The 19693-nt window shown below is 42.8% G+C and overlaps 1 protein-coding gene across 1 annotated transcript in view; it reads right to left on the bottom strand.

The window, feature by feature from the left end:
- SIAE (sialic acid acetylesterase) overlaps positions 1-19693 on the bottom strand; it is a 39918-nt gene that overhangs the window by 13685 nt on the left and 6540 nt on the right. Inside the window, exons 3-5 of the mRNA XM_033207567.1 lie at positions 12880-13055; positions 6618-6756; positions 1272-1449 (exon numbers count right to left, since the gene is read on the bottom strand). Of these exons, the coding sequence (XP_033063458.1) occupies positions 1272-1449; positions 6618-6756; positions 12880-13055 (493 nt within the window). The remainder of the gene's footprint in view (positions 1-1271; positions 1450-6617; positions 6757-12879; positions 13056-19693) is intronic.

Consider the following 19693-nt stretch of genomic DNA (forward strand, 5'->3'; position numbering starts at 1 on the left):
TGAATTTCACCTCCAGGTTATTCCCAAAATAAGTGTATCGGTCAGCTCTCTATGGTAATTAAAGGTAATTTCTAAAGCAATTAAAGCCACAGAGAAGGAGTGTTTTATTGTTGAGTATCTCACATGGAGGGGGGAGCAATAAATTTACTTAACTTTTATTAAATAAACCTTCATTTAATGGACAGACATTTAGGTTGTTTTAAACTTTTTGCTTTTATAAGCAATGCCAGGATTCTCTTCCTTATAGCTAAGTCATTGCATATATGCTTAACTATGTCCATAAGATAAATTCCCAGAAATGAAACTGCTGTAGCAAAGGGCATCTTTTTTAAGGCTCTGAACACGTTCTCAAATTTCTCTGTGGAATATTTATATGAATTTATCCTGTAGCTGCTGCGTGTGAGAAGCCCACATCCCCACACCCTCAGGATTATCCCTTCCACCCCCAGAGAGCTGGTCTAACGCTCACTCCTACTCTACTGCAGGCCATTCTTCCTGTTCCAAGTTGAATATCTTCACTCCCCCACAGGCAAGCTTTTACCCAAACTGTACCAAGAGCTCAAGCCCATCCTCCTCCCACAGGCCTTCCCAGCGTGAATGAGACATGGTCCGGGAAAGCAGGTCACATGCTGCTCATCTTCACATCGATGTTAGTATCAGGATTTGTATTCGCTAGCCCTTTCCCTCCCCAAGTATTCTTCCTGATCCAGCCTTTCCTAAGCGGGTGTTCACAGTCAGTGTACTGATACATTTCTTTGAATATATGTTTACAACATTTGTTCTTCCCGTTGGATTGTTTATTCTTCTAGGCAATACAGCACAATGGTGAGGGGCACAGACCTTGAAGCCAGACTTGCCACTTACTAGTCACGCCCATGAGCAAGCTACTAAATCTCTCTGAAATTTAGTGTCTTCGCCCATGGTCTCTAATGTCTACACTTCACTATAATAATATATAATAATATATATTCAAAATATTAATAATTAATATATATAAAGTGCTTAGCACAGTGTCTGGCATATAAAAAGCTTTCAGTAACCACTAGCTATTACTATTATTAGGGAAAAAGATAATTTGTTTACATGTTCTCAAACGATTGTGGTGGCAATGACAGTGAGAATAATGCTTTCCCTGTGCATGAATAAATTACATACATTCGACACATATGGGGACATTCAACATATCCTTAACTCCCCACAGAGGACCATGACCCTCTCTCTTACATAATTCCCTGGTAGGCTCTTTCTCAGACTGGAGAATGCTATCTTACCCTTGTTTAGGAACCCCACAGGCTTTCAGTGACCGTCCAGATGACCAGGCTTCAATGGGTGTCCCGCCCCAGCTGGAGGCGATCAGCCCGATGGGATACTGCAGAGTGTCATACAGGTGGCGCCCAAAGAGCCAGCACACTGCTGACATGTACTTGAAATATCCGTGGCCTAAGTTTTCTGTTCAGAGAAATGGTTAAAGAAAAAGAGCCAGAGAAAGGTCGATGGATACAAACTGCAGCTGCTAGGTGGGTCTAGGTGAGAAGGGTGGGCAGAGGTCACTCTTCTGTTCTTTTCTAAGACTTTCAAAAGTAGGAAAAGATTGAGAGGCACAGAGAAGATACAGCATCAAGACCAATATGCTGGTCTGAACACTATTATCTCTTCCAAACCTTCCCTAAGGAGAATCTTTTCCAAGGGAGAAAACTGTAACCTTAGTGATAGTTTCCTTTTATCTGTCTTCATGTTTTTTCAGTTGCTCAAAACGCTTGTTCTCATAACAAGGAGATAGCACTCTCTGCCTGGGAGAGAGGCAGATATGGTAGCGATTTTGCTCTCAGTCTGAGTATAAATAATTCACTTACATAACATGGAAGTTAAAACTCTCTGGCTAGGCAATAGGCTTCCCTGTGCTTCCCATCACTTACAGGATCCACAGACTCTCGGATAATCAATGCTCTCCCTCAAATAGGTGAGAGGTGGGAAGGCCATCACGTCCCCATGCTACTGTCTTCTATGTGTCCCCTCTTACTCAGCCACTCATTCCCACTGAGCTCTGTGCAAGGGAAAAAGCAAGCAGAGGGAAACTGAAGAAGAAATGTGTATTTTTTTTTCTGGGTGGCTTTATACCCAATTTTATAGCTGTGGTAAAGAGGCTGGGCGCGGTGGCTCATACCTATAATCCCAGCACTTTCAGAGAACGAGGCGGGTGGATCATCTGAGGTCAGGAGTTCGAGACCAGCCCGGCCAGTATGGTGAAATCCCATCTCTACTAAAAATACAAAAATTAGCTGGGCGTGGTGGTGGGCACTGTAATCCCAGCTACTCAGGAGGCTGAGGCAGGAGAATCACTTGAACCTGGGAGGCGGAGGTTGCGGTGAGCCAGGATGATGCCATTGCACTCTAGCCTGGGTGACAAGAGCAAAACTCCATCTCAAAAAAAATAAATAAAAAATAAAAGTCAAAAAAAAAAGATAGCTATGGTAAAGAAAACATGGACAGATAAGTGATGGGAAATTTGGCCCAAAGGGAAAGCAACAGAAGCCAAAACTAGCATTTAAATTCTCAGCACAGTCTAACTCATTCATCCAATTACACTGCCCAGTAACCAACAGAGGCAAGAGTGAGCAATTTCATGTTAGGAGAAAGCTGGTGAGGAGGGGAGCATGCATGCACACACAAGCATGGGATCAGTTCAGCCCAAGGTTTATTAAAGACTGACTATGGCTAAGTCTCTGGCACTCCAAAAGTCGACAGTGCAATAGTGAGGTTCAAATCAATTCCAAAAGAATTAAAATGGACTGAGCAGCTACCATGTGTCAGGAACTACTAGATGGATGGGAGACAGTGAAGAAAGTGATATAGAGACACATGGAACCTCTCCTCATAGGACTTATAGTTGATAGAATAAGGCAAATAGGGCCAGGCATGGTGGCTCATGCTTGTAATCCCAGCACTTTGGGAGGCTAAGGCAGGCAGATCACAAGGTCAGGAGTTCGAGACCAGCCTGACCAACATGGTGAGACCCCATCTCTACTAAAAATACAAAAAAATTAGCTGAGTGTGGTGGCACGTGCCTGTAATCCCAGCTACTCAGGAGGCTGAGGCAGGAGAATCGCTTGAACCTGGGAGGCAGAGCTTGCAGTGAGCCAAGATGGTGCCACTGCATTCCAGCCTGGGTGATAGAGCAAGACTGTCTCAAAAAAAAAAAAACAATAAAAAAAGAATAAGACAAGTATTTAGTTGAATAAAATATATGGCAAAAGATGGTAAGTGCCTCAAGAAGTACAAACAAGTATTAAAGAGTTTTAACACAAAGAAAGAATATCAAATGACAGGCAGATCCTAAAAGGCCTAATAAAGACTGACCTCCCCGCCCCACACCACGCTTCCACAATGCTCTGTGCATCGCTCCATCACTAGACCTTGCAATAACTATCTGCTCAGTGTTTCCCTTAGCTCACTACACGATTAGCAGATACTTCACCTGATTCACATCTGTATCCCCAGCCTCCAGGACATGATGGAGAGTCAGTGTTTGCTGACTGACTGAGGGTGGCTGTGGTTTCACTGACAGTAGGTAGAGGGGAGTGGTAAACAAGAGGGAAGAAGAGAGCTGGGGAAGCCTTAAACCATCAACAGGAGTTTAATAAACAGAGCTGGCACTCTAGGCAGAAGAAAAAATACGTGAAAAGGCACACAGAATAGGAAATATTCTGAGATTATTTGGCTGGAGCAGAGATTATAAAAGAGAACAGTGGAAGATAAGACTGGAGAGGAGGTTGGAGTCATATCTTGGAGTAAAGAAAATGGAAACCCACTTGAAAATGTTTGAGAATGAGAATGTGGGGTGTCGGAAAGATAAAAGATCCCAAAGATGTCCACACACTCATCCCTGGAAGCTGTGGCTGTGTTACCTCGCATGGTGAAAGGCACTTTGTAGACATGATTAAGGTTAGGGACCTTGAGATGGGGAGAGTGTCCTGGCTCATCTAGGTGGCTCGAATCTAATTACAAGAGTCCTTAAAATCAGAAAACCTTTCCCAGCAGCAGTGATGTGATAACAGAAGAAGAGGTGGGAGGCCGGGCGCAGTGGCTCATGCCTGTAATCCCAGCGCTTTGGGAGTCTGAGGCAAACAGATCATGGATCACTTGAAGCTAGGAGTTCCAGACCAGCCTGGCCAACATAGTGAAACCCCGTCTCTACTAAAAATACAAATATTAGCTGGGCATGGTGGGGCACACCTGTAATCCCGCTACTAGGGAGGCTGAGGCAGAAGAATCACTTGAACCTGGGAGGTGGAGGAGATCAGTGAGCCAAGATCACATCACTGCACTCTAGTCTGGGTAACAGAGTGAGACTCTGTCAAAAAAAAAAAAAAAGTACGGGAAGAGCAGGCAGGAGAGATTCTCAAAGTGGGAGAGATGGATCCTCTGTGCCCTTCCTAGATAACTGCATTGCCTCGCCTCTTTCAGGCTGCTACTGAAATGCTGCCTTTCCCCATCCCAGCACAAACACTTCCTATTGCCTCCCTTCCCTCATATATTTATTTGTTTTTGTCTCATTAGCACATGTCACCCATTAACCTATCCTGTGATATCCACATTTATTCATTCAGTTTCTGATTTCACAAAGTGAAAACAAGTTCAGATAGCAAGGCATAATACATTATCCAAATGTGATTGAGTCCTGAGTTTTGGATACCATGTAGTAAGAGTTCATAGAGCAAAAGATTCATCCAAAAATTTACCTGAATCCATTCAGTTCCTGAGCTCTTTTATAGAGAGAATTCAGATAGTGTAAGACTGGATAGCATCAGATACTTTGTCTATAATTTACTTATTTTATGATTCACTTTCAGTATTCCCTTACACTAGACTGTAAGCTCCACGAGGTCAGGTATTCTGACCTGTTTTACTCACTATGATATCCCCAGCACTTAGAACAGTGTTGAGCACATAGTAGGCACTCAAATATTTGTTTTTTTTTTTTTTTTTTTTTTGAGGCGGAGTCTCGCTCTGTCACCCGGACTGGAGTGCAGTGGCCGGATCTCAGCTCACTGCAAGCTCCACCTCCCGGGTTCATGCCATTCTCCTGCCTCAGCCTCCCGAGTAGCTGGGACTACAGGCGCCCGCCACCTCGCCCGGCTAGTTTTTGTATTTTTAGTAGAGACGGGGTTTCACCATGTTAGCCAGGATGGTCTCGATCTCCTGACCTCGTGATCCGCCCGTCTCGGCCTCCCAAAGTGCTGGGATTACAGGCTTGAGCCACCGCGCCCGGCCTCAAATATTTGTTAAGTGAATTACTACTTGTAAATGTAGGAGCATCTGAGCACCAAGGAAAGCATGCACAGGAGAAAAAAAAAAGTCCAGGGGGAACACAGGGACCACCTCTGAGGGAAGGGAATGAAGAAGCAAAGAAAAAGGGACAGAGACAACAGAGGAGGAGAACTAGGAAAAGAAAGCACCAGGCAAGCAAGGAGGGACATGCAGTTTCTAAAGGGGGCGGTCCCCAGTGCCGAACCTCTGTGGCAGAGGTCTCTAGTTTTCTCATTGAAAGAACGATAGTAACATCAAGGTGAACAAATTGTTGGGTGGAAGCAGAAGCCAGGTGACAAAGGGCTGAAGAGTGAACACAGGGAAAGAGAGTGAAAAGAATGAAAACAGAAGATCTTCTAGAAAGGTTTAACAAAGCAAAGGAGAAAGATGAAGCATCTGAGAAGGGTGTTTGCGATGTTTACTGTTGTTTTGTTTTGTGTTTTGAGAATAAAAGAAACGCTAAGCTCAGAGAGCAGGGACTGTGTGTCTGTCTGGTCACTGCTATATTCCTGGGGCCTGGCACAGATCCTGACACAAAGCAGTCATGAAATGGAGAGTGGCCAGGTGCAGTGGCTCACGCCTGTAATCCGAGCACTTTGGGAGGCCGGAGTGGGTGGATCACAAGGTCAGGAGTTCGAGACCAGCCTGGCCAATATGGTGAAACCCCATCTGTACTAAAAATACAAAACTTAGCCGGGCGTGGTGGCGGACACCTGTATTCCCAGCTACTGGGGAGGCTGAGACAGGGGAATCACTTGAACCCCAGAGGCGGAGGTTGCAGGTGAGCTGAGATCTCACCACTGTACTCCAGCCTGGGTGACAGACTGAGACTCCGTCTCAAAAAAAAAAAAAGAAATGGAGAGCTCACACTGAATGGACTGAAGGGAAAACCACAGTGTCTAAGGGATTAAAGAAGGCTCTGGAGAAAGGAGAACCCAAATCAGAGTTAGCCCTGAAAAGAGATTAGTCAGTTGTCTACAGACACAGAAACAAGGGAAGAAAGAGGAGAGGATTTGGAGTGAAGACATTGGCGAGAGATGCTGGCAGAGCCCATGCCAAAGGGCCTCGATATTTTCATTGAAGATGTTGAAGGAAGAGTCATTTCCCCACAGCAAGAAGGAAGATTTGTTGGTAGTCTTGGGAATAAACCTGAAATAGTCACCATCAGGAAGGATGAAGAGTCAATAAGAAAGGAATAAAAGGCATGAGTAATAATAAATAGACATATAAGAACCACATTCAGTCTTACAGAATCCACTTAGGGCACTAACCCACTATATAAGAGACAGCACGTTCGAGCTGTCACATACCTGAGGTGGGCTTAGACCATTGCAAGTCAACCGCAACAAGGTCCTCCAGCTCCTGCTCTGCTTGAATGGGGGAGACGGAGAGGATGTGGACAGACTGATAGGCAGCAGTGTTAGACAACTCCCTTGTAGCATTAAATATCTGGAAAAGAAATTGAAACATCATTTAACCTAGCTGGTGGTGACCTAGCCTGACACCTCTTAGTAAACATCAATCCTCTGAGCTGCTAAGCCTTCAATATACTGAGATCATATTAATAAACCAAAATCAATGGGCTGGACTGGATCACCTTGATCCACTTTTACCAAAAGAGACCATGATGAATCATGTTCCCAAAGAGGGTAGGAACATAATGAAATCTGTGATCTTAAGGAGCAGGTCTATGTTAGACAAGAGGAGCTGTGAGGTAGCTTAGGCTAAAGAATATTGCCCAGCACTTACAACACTCTGATACCTTGAAACTAAAATACTTCTACTCTGAAAAAGTATCTCATAACACAAAACCAGACCAATTAACATCTTTTTAAAATGGTGCTTAGGATACTATGTGGAACCAAAAAGGCCGTGGGGAGGTAGATTTGTCTAATCCACACCACACAAGAGAAGCCTGCTTACAAGAAACACAGCTGAGAAATGACTGTTGAACTACTGAAACATAGTTGAACAACTGAACCATACTGGAATAAGTCTCAAAATGCGTATACAGTTATCCTTGGTATCCACAGGGCATTGGTTCCAGGAACCACACCCCCGCACCCCCGACCAAACCCCAGCACATCAAAATCTGAGGATTTTCAAGCCCCTTGTATAAAATGGCATATTTGTTTATAGCCTACAAACATCCTCCCGTATACTTTAAATCATCTCTAGATTACTTATGCCTAATGCAATGTAAATGCTATGTAAATATTTGTTATATATGTTAAGCAACCCTAATCTGAAAATCCTAAATCCAAAATGCCCCCAAATCCAAAATTTTTAGTGTGCCAACATGATGTCAACAAGCAGAAAATTCCACACATAAATAACACACATTTTGTTTCATGCACAAAATTATTTTAAAATATTGTACAAAATTACCTTCAGGCTATGCGTATAAGGTATAGAGGAAACATAAATGAATTTCAGGTTTAGACTCAGGTCCTGTCCCCAAGATATCTCATTATGTCTATGCAAATATTGCAAAATCCAAAAAAAAAATCCGAAATCTAAAACACTTCCAATCTCAAGCAGCTTCAGAAAAGGGATACTCAACCCGTATGTATTGTTTTTTCAATATGTATTATTTATTGTTGTATTGTCACTTTTAATTCTTCAAATATTTTCTATCCATGGCCGGGCGCGGTGGCTCAAGCCTGTAATCCCAGCACTTTGGGAGGCCGAGACGGGCGGATCACGAGGTCAGGAGATCGAGACCATCCTGGCTAACACGGTGAAACCCCGTCTACTAAAAAATACAAAAAACTAGCCGGGCGAGGTGGCGGGCGCCTGTAGTTCCAGCTACTCGGGAGGCTGAGGCAGGAGAATGGCGTGAACCCGGGAGGCGGAGCTTGCAGTGAGCTGAGATCTGGCCACTGCACTCCAGCCCCGGCGACAGAGTGAGACTCCGTCTCAAAAAAAAAAAAAAAAAAAAAAAAAAAATTTTCTATGCATGGCTGGTTGGATGTGCACATGTGGAACTGGTGGATACTGCAGGCTGACGGTATCCTCATCTCAGTCTTGGTAATTCACCAAAGAAAAGCAAGGGAGGCATGGAGACTGGAAAGGTGGTGTTCAGGGTAACAGCTCAGAACAGTCCCAAGGAATTAAAGAAAAGGGTCCATCCAAAGATAAATCATGTTTTCCCAAATCACTTTATTAAACCTCATCAATTGTCAAGAGTATGAAAGGAGTGGCTTAGGGTGTTGGAGTCTTGCTCTGTTGCCCAGGCTAAAGTGCAGTGGCACGATCTCAGCTCACTGCAAGCTCTGCCTCCCGGGTTCATGCCATTCTCCTGCCTCAGCCTCCTGAGTAGCTGGGACTATAGGCGCCTGTCACCATGCCCAGCTAATTTTTTGTATTTTTAGTAGAGACAGGGTTTCACCGTGTTAGCCAGGATGGTCTCGATCTCCTGACGTCGTGATCCACCTACCTCGGCCTCCCAAAGTGCCGGGATTACAGGCGTGAGCCACCGCGCCTGGCCTCAGTTTCTTCTTTGTTAGTCCAGTAAAGCATCATTGCTTTATGAACTTATGCACAAGTGCTATTTCCTCTTATCCTGACTTTTCAGTTATTTTTTTATTTTAAAACAAATATATCAGAAATATTTTGTTGTTTTTTTTTTATTTGTGTGTTTCTTCTTGAGTCCTTTCTATCCTCCTGGACCGGCCCAGCTTCTCCCAAAACAAAGGGCCAACAGGAGCATCAGGAAGCCCAGTTACCGCTCGCCTCAGGGAGCAGGTGCTCCAGCTGAGTCGGGGCTGCCACAGCAGTGAGAGGCACAGGAGGCTGGGTACGTTCCATTGGCCACTGGTCACAGAGTGTGCAGCTGGCTCGCTTTCCACCCCCACCCACCCACCGCAGAGAATACAGCTGGCCCTCCAGCCACAGCGTAAGAGAAACGCTGAAGCAGCAGGGTGTCCCATGGTGCATTTCACTGAAAGATGCTGCCCCTTGAATCTCTCTGGACTTGCCAGTGAGCCGGCTGTGCCCAATAAGATGGCCAGATGGAAATGAGATAGCTCTTTTGGTCACAGTGGGAGTCACAACCTGAAATGCTCCCTTGGTAGTAGCAGCTCTAGGCTATCAGGGTTACTGGTCTTCCCATTCTCAAGACAGATTACATATGGTCTCAAGAAAATTCCAAAGGAAATCCAGACCTGTTTGTTCAGGATCATACCTGGCAGGTTAATGTAAAGTAAACACGAAGGAGTAAGAACAGGTTAATGCACTCACAGTGTATCTGGCAGGGAAATTATTTTTCAGCAGCAAGTACCTGTAAAAAGCCACCTCCTTTGGAATTCAATTCTGCACTAAGCACTCAGGATCCTATGTTGCTTCCATGGAAACAGTGGATGAAACTGCTTTCATTCTCTCCACCCACACTAGCTTCCGCACTGACTGGGAACTCAAGTGCCTCATCGCAGTGAGACGCCAGCTTGGGAGGCAGCATGGGAGAACATGCTACTTGTCTTTTAGACCCGTTGCTAACACTGTAGAGTACTGTGAGGCCGATAGAGTCAGAATGGTTGGCATTCTCCTGTATTGACACCAGCACACGGAACTGGATCCAAAACATTGACTGGAAAACTTCCATTTTCAAATTCACATTTGCATGTAATTTCAAGCCCAAACTTGAAAGCCACAGAGAGTGTCAACAAAAATGGGGGTAGGGACCATTCCTTCTGTACCTGACAATGTAATGACAATTACTTCAGAAATTGGTATCCTTTCCCAATGACTAGGCCTTTTTGATGAAAGCATTTCCTTGGGGATATGGGCAGCAAACTTAGGAATAAAGAGATCGCAGGAAGATTTTCATTTAAATGACACTTGGTTCCCCTGCTGATGAAAGGGGAAGACTTACTCCATCTGCTGAGATCAGATTTCATCTCATCAAACACCGCAGTGTAATTATTTTTCTACCAAGTATTTAAATGAGGATGTAAATGAATACCAAGGTATTTGAAGTCATTAACGCCACAGAGGCTGGGAGAGAGCACTGCTGCCTCTCTAGGGACTGGACCGTTCACCATCAAAGCAGCTGCTCACTGGTGTTCATTTTGTAACCTTTATACCACATTCTTGAATTAATGGAGACACGTCAAGAATCTATTTCCTCAGAGAATCTTGGCATGGGGTCTGCATGGGGGAGCAAAACATGTATGTGAATGTCTGTGTGCACACACACACACAGAAGGATAGACACTTTATTTACTTAAAAGAATCTGGAAATTCTGTAAGTTATATTACCTTCTACTATGGTAGCAGTTCTAAAATTGAGGGGATAACTATTTTTTAAAAAAGCCAGCCTCGTAAGTCCTGTGAATCTTTTGTTGGAATGTGGTACCAGCCCTTCTCTTCTGGATCTTAATTTCTCTATTTGTAAAATAGGAATGTGGGGAGTTCTGAGATATTGAAAAATGGGTTTCCTGATGGATATTGGCCATCTTTTTCTGAGCATAACTAGAAATATCCAAGTCTTAAGACCTACCCTGACTTAGGAGGCGACAGATGAACATTTAGACTCTTCTCCATTTATAAACATCTCACTCAGCGTTATAAATAACACTCAATTTTAAAATTCCACTTTACCCTAACAACAAGATGGGCATACAATCTGCCATTTCCTTGATTTGAATGTGAAGAGTGGTAGGTTATAGTGGAAATCTTACCTCCTCAGAGAAGTCACATGGAAGGAGGGAAGGAGAAAGACTCACGGGTGTGTGTGTGTGTGTGTGTGTGTGTGTGTGTGTGTGATGTATGTATGTGTGTGTGTTGGGGGTTTGTAGGAGGAAAGGAGCAAAAGGAATAAAGGGGAAGCCATGTAGAACATCCTTTTAATCAAAAAATAAGGTTCCACAGACTGTTAAGAGACTGGAAACTTGGCTTTTGGTACTGTCAGTACCTAAAATGTTATCTGGCAAACTAAGTGCATGATTTAAACAAAAATAAAAAATAAATATTAACACTTGGATGTTTCAGATGGAATTTTTTTCTGTTCCCCTATATCCCAGAGCTTGGAGACCTAGCTTTATACAGAAGATGCTTAGGGGTCAATTCTAGGCAGAAAAAATATGTTTACTCTTAACAATCAAAATCTGATTTAGCTTGACAGAAAATGGGATGGGATCCCCTGGCATAGACTGCTGTTGAGAAAGCGACTATATAGATACAAACAGATCTGGTCTATGCCTTTCTGTGCAAACAGGGAACTGCAATTACAGCATTAAGAAAAACACTGTTTTCCTTAATGAGTTAACAGCAATTCTGCTTCTATACAAAACCATCCTTTCTATCGAGAAATAAAACTTTGATTTTGCTCCCACTCTCTTATGATAAAAGAGAGTCCAGTCAAAGTTCAGTTTAATAAACATTTTAATTCAAAAAGCCCAGCATGGGTAACATAGCAAGACCCTATCTCTATAAAAAATAAAAAAACAGCTGGGTATGGTGGCTAACACCTGTAATCCCAGCTACCCAGGAGGCTGAGATAGGAGGAACCCTTGAGCCCAGGAGTTCTACGCTGCAGTGGGCTATGATCATGCCACTGCACTTCAGCCTGGGTGACAAAGAAGGACCTTATCTCTTAAAAAAAAAAGGGGGGGGCTTCCATATATATAAATAAGACAGAACGTAAGAGTAAATAAAATTTTGGTAAGGAAGACTTCAATGCAAGAATTTAAATTCTAAATCAGAAAACTAATGATGAAATGAAGTAGATACGTTCAGAGTAAGATCACTTTAGTAGCATTATGTAGTAGTAGACTACAAAAAGAAAAAAATAGAAAAAACTAAGAAATAGAAACAAAACAATAAATCATAGAGTATATGAACGTATTGTATTTCATAAATTTTTCTAAAAGAGATGAATTGAGGTCATGGTCTAGTTCTACACAAGTTTGCGTCTCAAATTTAATATTTCTCAAAGGAATGACTAAAAGGCAAGAAAACAGGCCGGGCTCAGTGGTTCACGCCTGTAATCTCAGCACTTTGAGAGGCCGAGGCGGGTGGATCACCCGAGGTCAGGAGTTCGAGACAAACCTGGCCAACATGGCAAAACCCCATCTGTACTAAAAATACAAAAATTAGCTGGGCATGGTGGCGCATGCCTGTAATCCCAGCTACTCGGGAGGCTGAGGCAGGAGAATCGCTTGAACCCAGGAGGTGGAGGCTGCAGTGAGCTGAGATTGCGCCATTGCACTCTAGCCTGGGCAACAAGAGAGAAACTCCATCTCAAAAAAAAAAAGGCAAGAAAATAAAAATCAGCTTGAGAAGAACCTCAGTTTTGGAGAAAGTGCTAGACAAAACAATACTCCCTCTAAGTTCTTAACCTATATAGAATACATTAGCACCAATCAATAACTACCAATTTAATCAATAACTTATCTCTTAAGATTGTTAAGTCAAATTAATGAATTCTTTCAAAGCACTTAGAACAGATCTTGGCTCATGGCACTCACTAAATAGAAACAGCCCTGTTTCTCCTTGTTGTCCCCTTACTCCTCCTTCTTTTCCTTCTTCATCACCAACACTGTGTATTATTGCTGAGACTCTCCAAATTACCTGTAGCACAGTCATCTGCATGTTACTCTGCCCACTACAGAGCCAGACATCTCCAAACAGGACATCATGAACTCTCAGGGTGAAGTTCATTTTCTCCAAAGTCTGTTGTGCCATCACTTCGAAAGGTCCTCCAGCCTTCATAGGATCCAGTACCACCATCCAGGTATCAGAGTGAGCTAAAATAGCAACAGGACTCCAAGGAATTAATCAATCCATTAAAATGAAATTAAAGCCCAATTACACTCATTTGTGGCTATTCCCAGCCTCTGTAATAAACTGAATTCAAAGCTATGAAGATTGGCCAAATTTCACAGAAGAGGATAGACCTAACACGAGCAGCAGCATTTTTATCCTTCATCTGTACCAACCCCTCCTTACTTTTAACTGAAGCATTTACAAAAAAAGTAAGTTATCCAGTTATAATCCTAAATGAGGATAGACAAAAATACATGCAGATTAAAATTCAAGAGTTTAATAGAAAACATAAAAGAGAAATTCTTATTATACTATCCAGCTGTCAAAATTAACATAATTTCATTTTACAGTGCCCCAAACTAACTTGCAATTACTCAATCGAATGTGACCACAAGGTAGAGAAAATCAATGACAATCTGGAACTTCCCCTGGCTTGACAGTATCACCCTTGTGCCTTCACTCCCCACCTCCTCCTGCGTTGCTAACAAGGATTAACACCACCAGTGGTCTGGGTTTTCCGAACAGCAAACTGTTGAGTGGAGAAACTGACACATCAAAAAGTAGTGGGAGGCATCTAAATTAATGTCTCTGTGAAAAAGATATTCCAATTTGCCCAATTAATTATTTTCACAGAGTTATTTACAAGACTTAAGCTTTGGGACTCAACTAGGGAGATGAGAAGCTATCTGAGACCCTATTTCAGAAATTCATAGCATATTCCCTAGAACCACCCTATCACCCTCCTACCTCTCATCACTCACCAGACCACCCCTGCCAACAACATACTTAGAAGCTTCAGAAAAATGTCTTCAAAATGGCAAAAATTATGCCAAGGAGAACCAAACAACATGAACAAGGTTGATAAAACAAGACTGGAAAAACAGAAAAAAAAGGAGAATTAACATTTTAAAATAAATACTCTTAGCATTATGCCAAAGAATATGAACTGATTTATAATTCATACCCATCAGATCAATGTAAATTCAAAGGGAAAGAATGATAAGAACTGGAAATGGAGCATCCTAAAATGATTGCATCCAATTTACGAGGAATAATAATTCTAAAAATACCATCCAAGGGCCTACTATGTACTAGACACTGCAAAGTCCTTTCCAATCAGCAAGAGTTAAGCAGAAGCATGAGATGTCCTAATGTACAACAGGTGACTAATAAAAACTCAATTCATACAGGATTTCTCAGAGTCCTAGGGAAAATGTCCAAAAGCCCTAAGACATCATGGGAAGAGTGCATGCTTGCTCCTCCTAAAAGCATAAGCAACTGAGCTTGCTACTCCCATCCCTAAGTGGTTAATTAAATCTAAAACCAAATGTTCGGTATTGTTTTTATACCATCAGTAGCCACACGTCAACGTATTAAATGTATAATTCACCTAAACCAGAAAAATCACTGTTTTGGAAACAGTGGGCAGCTAGGACAGATTGTGTCGCACAGGTGTGATGTGTTCCATATGGCTCACACTTCTGAGCAGGCAGACACTCCAATCTGTCCCAACTCCAGGCTTGCCAAGGTCTTTCCAGGCTTCCTGTACTGACACATCTTACTGGAGCTCTGCCCTTCTGCCACCAACGTTATTCACGTATGATGGTGAGGTCAACCCCCAGAAAACCAAGGACTATTTCTTAGCCTTCTATTGCTATACAATGTATTCCTATTCACTGCTGTTAATTGGGTATTTACACTTAGCCTCAATCCAGACAACATGGCTGGTGAAGAAAACTACCTTCACCAGAGGTTCTAAAAAACTCTGCTACCCAGTAACAAAAAGACAACGCCAAACTATTTGGGCAAAACATGGCAATACCATCCTACTACACCCAGAGGATGACTCCCTCTAGGGCCTAAGGAGTAGAGAGAACTAGGCATCAAGACCTAAGCCTTATTCCCAAGAACTGCCTTCCAACTTCCACAAAGACCTCAGAAAACTTCCTCCTGTGCTAGTCCTCAAGATGTTAGTTTCTAGCTTTTTTCCTTTCCTACTTGATAAAAGAAAACTCTGGCAAGGCACAGCAGCTCATGCCTGTAATCCCAGCACTTTGGGAGGCCGAGGCAGGTGGATCACCTGAGGTCAGGAGTTTGAGACCAGTCTGGCCGACATGGTTAAACCCCGTCTCTACTAAAATTACAAAAATGAGCAGGGTGTGATGGCATGCGCCTGTAATCCCAGCTACTTGGGAGGCTGAGGCAGGAGAATCACCTGAACCCATGAGGCGGAGGTTGCATGAGCTGAGATCGCACCATTGCATTCCAGCCTGGGCAACAAGAGCAAAACTCCATCTCAAAAAAAAAAAAAAAGTAAAGTAAACTATGACAATATCAAGTGTTAAGAACAGTTAACTTTCAGGCAAGTCAGGGAAAACCTGATGCACTCCAGAGAGGTTACTAATGGTTAAACCACCTCAGAGACAGTTCATTTAAAACAATAAGGATTTGCTCCTATGTAAGTATATACAAAGGACAGCAGCACCTGTGAAGACTGTTTCTTAGACCAAAAGCAAGGGTGGGATTAAAAAGGCAAAAGCCACCATGTTTCATAAGAACTGCCTAGTCCTTGGCTTATCAGTTCAGGACTGGTTGGTGGAAACAGAGCTCACCACAGGCCAATCAAGTTTGGTTAAGAGTTTTTAGAAACAGTGGTGACCCATGAAGTCCATAAGCTTGAGTCCAAATAATAAACTTGAGCCACTAACCACAAAGAGTTCACCATCCAGCTGCTTTTCTACTGATCCGGATCGGCTCTCTGAACAAGTTGCTCTCCATCCTTCTTCTCGGCCCTAATCACTTGCTATCAGCAATTCCAGGCCAGGCCCAGGTTTCTGTAAATCCTCATTTTCAGTGCACTCAAATCTCTGCTTCCTCACGTTTTTTCTTGTGTCACCTAGGAAGATTAATTCCCTTCCTTCATTATACAGCTACTTAGAGTGCTTAGTGTGCCACGTACTCCATCAATTAAATGGTAGGAAGTAAACCCCATCCCTGGGTTACACTGACAAGACAGCCATGCAAATTGACTGGGGCCTTACATTCTCCTGTCTAAGGGTTAGCATTTCTGGTGGTTAGCATTTCTGGTGGCCTATTTCCTTTTTTTTTCTTTTTTTGAGACGGAATCTCACTCTGTCTCCAGGCTGGAGTGCAGTGGCGTGATCTCGGCTCACTGCAACCTCCGTCTCCCGGGTTCAAGCAATTCTTCTGCCCCAGCCTCCCAAGTAGCTGGGACTACAGGCGCCCACCACCACACTCAGCTAAATTTTTTTTTTGTATTTTAGTAGAGACAGGGCTTCACCATGTTGGCCAGGATGGTCTTGATCTCCTGACCTCATGATCCACCCGCCTCAGCCTCCGGAAGTGCTGGGATTATAGGCATGAGCCACCACGCCTGGCCTCTGGTGGCCTATTTCTTATTGTTGCTCTTCTCACATTCCAGCCAAGGGCAGTGAAAAACTCTCTATCTCCACCTTCTCTCCACCTCACAATTAACTCCCACCTCAAAATGGGAAGAACAAGCAAACAATCAAAGGAAAACATGAAAATAATTTGTCTAGAGACATAGTCATAAAGTGCTTTCTTGTTTTTTCTTTTTGCTACTCATATCAGATGTTAATTATTTTGTTCTACTATTGTGCCAAAATCTCAGAGGCCAAGAAGAGAAAAAGGAAAATTATCCATGACCATTCCCTTCCCAAGAACAACCTAGAGATGAAAAAAGAGCCCCTGTTCACTTCCCCCCCAACCCCCACCCAACAGAACCCTAGTTCCTCACTAGCTGCAAAGTGGCTCAGTGGTTTGTGGAAACGGCTTGGAAGTCAAGAAGGCCTTACTGCCTACACTGCCCCTCACCAAACTACATTTATTCTGTTGTAATCTTAAGTTCATCTCCACCACCAAATATGAATGCAAAGGAAAAAAAGCTTAAGTGCTTTTATATCATTAAAACTGCCCATGCAAGTTACTTACACTATAGCTTGTGGTGGCAGACACATCCTAAGGTGACACCCCAAAATCACATGCTTGTGTGGCTGGCAGAATCTGTGACTGGCTTCCAACCAACAGAAAATGGCAAAGGGAATGAGATGTCACTCTTGTGTTAGATAATGTTATATGGAAAAGGTGAAGGGATTTTGCAGATGTGATTAAAGTCCCTTATCATTTGACTTTAATAAAAATCAAGATTTTCCTGGGTTGGCATACATAATAAGGTGAGCTCTTTCAAAGAGGATCTAGAAGTCAGAGATCTGAAATAGCAGAGGTGCTGCCATGAGCTCAACCCCTAAATGAATTCTGCCAGCAATGCAAGGGAGCTTGGAAACAGGTAACTCTCTACTCGCACCTCCAAGTGGGAACACAGCCTGGCCTACACCTTGATTTCAGCCTTGTGAGACCCTGAGTAGAGAATCCAGCTAAACCATAACCAGAGTTCAGACCCGCAGGAATTGTGAGAAAGTAAAAGCGTGTTGTTTTAAGCACCTAAGTTTGTGGCAATTTATTACGTAGCATAGAAAACTAGTATGCAAATTAGCCAGGTGTGGTGGCGGGTGCCTGTAATCCCAGCTACTCAGGAGGCTGAGGCAGGAGGATCACTTGAACCTGGCAGGCAGAGGTTGCAGTGAGCTGAGATCACACCTCTGCACTCCAGCCCGGGTGACAGAGCAAGACTCCATCTCAAAAAAAAAAAAAAAGAAAGAAAAGAAAGAAAAGAAAATTGGTATGCATGCCAACCAGGAACAGGGAGGGTTTTAGGCTTCTGTATTATTTTAAGGTAGAGAAAATATATCTGTTTACCTCAATCATGATGACAAATATAGACAGACAAACCCCCATTTTATCACCTACATACACACACCCCTACCATGTATGTCAAAGTCAGAGGATATGCCTGGTTTTCCCTGCTTGTATTCCTTGTGTCTAAAAGAATCCTCTTACCTCATTTGACAACATCATTGGAACCAACCCAGTACCTGACCATGGTCCCAATCATCCCTCAGGTGTTAATTTTCCCAAAGTCTCAGTGTCAGTCTGCTGGACAACCACCTTTATGCTATTATATCTTACTTTGTTCTGGGTTTCTAGGGGACTATGGGTAGTAAGTTAAATATTACCAGAAGTAGACAAAGCAGCAAACTCAGATAATGTGGCTGAAAATCTCAGAGTCCTCATTAAAATCTAAACCAGAAATCCACCCTTCAGTATTCTCTGTGGTATGTCTTTTGAGAGACATTTTCTGCCTATGACATTTCTTACATGTCTACCTCCTTTATTCCAATTAACACTTCATCTATTTTGCTTCATGGGCAGAACAAAGCAAGATACCCATTGCAGCAGGTTTGCAGATTTCTCTAAACTCAAATACCTTCCCCTTTTCTACCAAGTAAATGTGGAAAGTCTAATAAACAGGTCCCCACCACCACCAATAACATCAACCCCTTTTCCTGTGAAATTATCATCCGTACCCATGAATCACTCAGTTCTCTTAAGTTGCTGCTGGTTCTTTTAACTACGAATGATACATCCCCTTGCAGTAAAGCAGCTGGAGCACTACTTGAGCCTAAACTACTAAATGTGAAAGGATGGAACGGGGAAGTGAGTTCTTGAAAGATGGGCACTATTTGTATTCTTCTCTATACTTTCCTAGGGTTTCTGGCTGAGTGTTTTAGACACAGTAAGCCCTCACTCGGTGTTTATCAAATTCAACTCAAGATAAACGAGCAGCTTCGCAATCACTGTAAAGGAAAAGGGAGGCTCCTCCCCTAATTATTACCTTTCATTCCACCTAGCTTCCTGCCTCATCTCTGCCCACCTCAAATACTAGTTCTGAAACAGGCATGAAGGGAGAAAAATCTAAAAACAATGTACAAGGGTTTTTAAACTGAAATGCTATACAACATTGTACGCTTTCCGTATGTATCTCTACAGCACTGTGTTTTCTGAAACAGGCATGAAGGGGGAAAAATCTAAAAACAATGCACGAGGATTTTTAAACTGAAATGCTATACAACATTGTATGCTTTCTGTATGTATCTCTACAGCACTGTGTTTTCTCTGTCGCCTAAATATTTATTGGTAACTTGTTAGCACCATGTAAATCACACTTCTTATTTTTAAACCACAGCAGTTCCTTGGATGTCTAAGTCAGCATCATTTACTGAGAGTGCCATTATTTGGACACCGTGCTCCTCATTTCTAAGGTGGCCCAGCGCAAACAGAAAGCACGAAGAGTCCCTTGAATCCTTCACTTTGAGGACATCCTGCAAGTCACCGACAGCATTTAGATCCAACAGAGAAGCATGTATCAATCAGCTGAAGCTTCCCTTTCAGTCTTTTAGTTTACCCAACAACATTCTTACCTGAAAAAGTCTTAAAACCCAAGAATTAGAAGCACTTACCTTATGTCAATGCCTGGTATATAGTATTTTTAAATGTTTGCTGAATGGAAATGAATTTTGAAGAGACTGCATCAGGATCCGGATCACTCTGGATTGGATCACCAGTTTTGTATACTGATAAAACTAACCAGACAATCCTTGTTTTCGGGGACCAGTGCAATTCCCACAAGCATCCCTGTCACATATATATGCTAGCCACTGCTCAAACCACCACTTTGCAC

The sequence above is a fragment of the Trachypithecus francoisi genome, unplaced genomic scaffold, assembly GCF_009764315.1.
Source record: "Trachypithecus francoisi isolate TF-2019V2 unplaced genomic scaffold, Tfra_2.0 Lachesis_group8, whole genome shotgun sequence".
Classification (NCBI taxonomy): Eukaryota; Metazoa; Chordata; class Mammalia; order Primates; family Cercopithecidae; genus Trachypithecus; species Trachypithecus francoisi.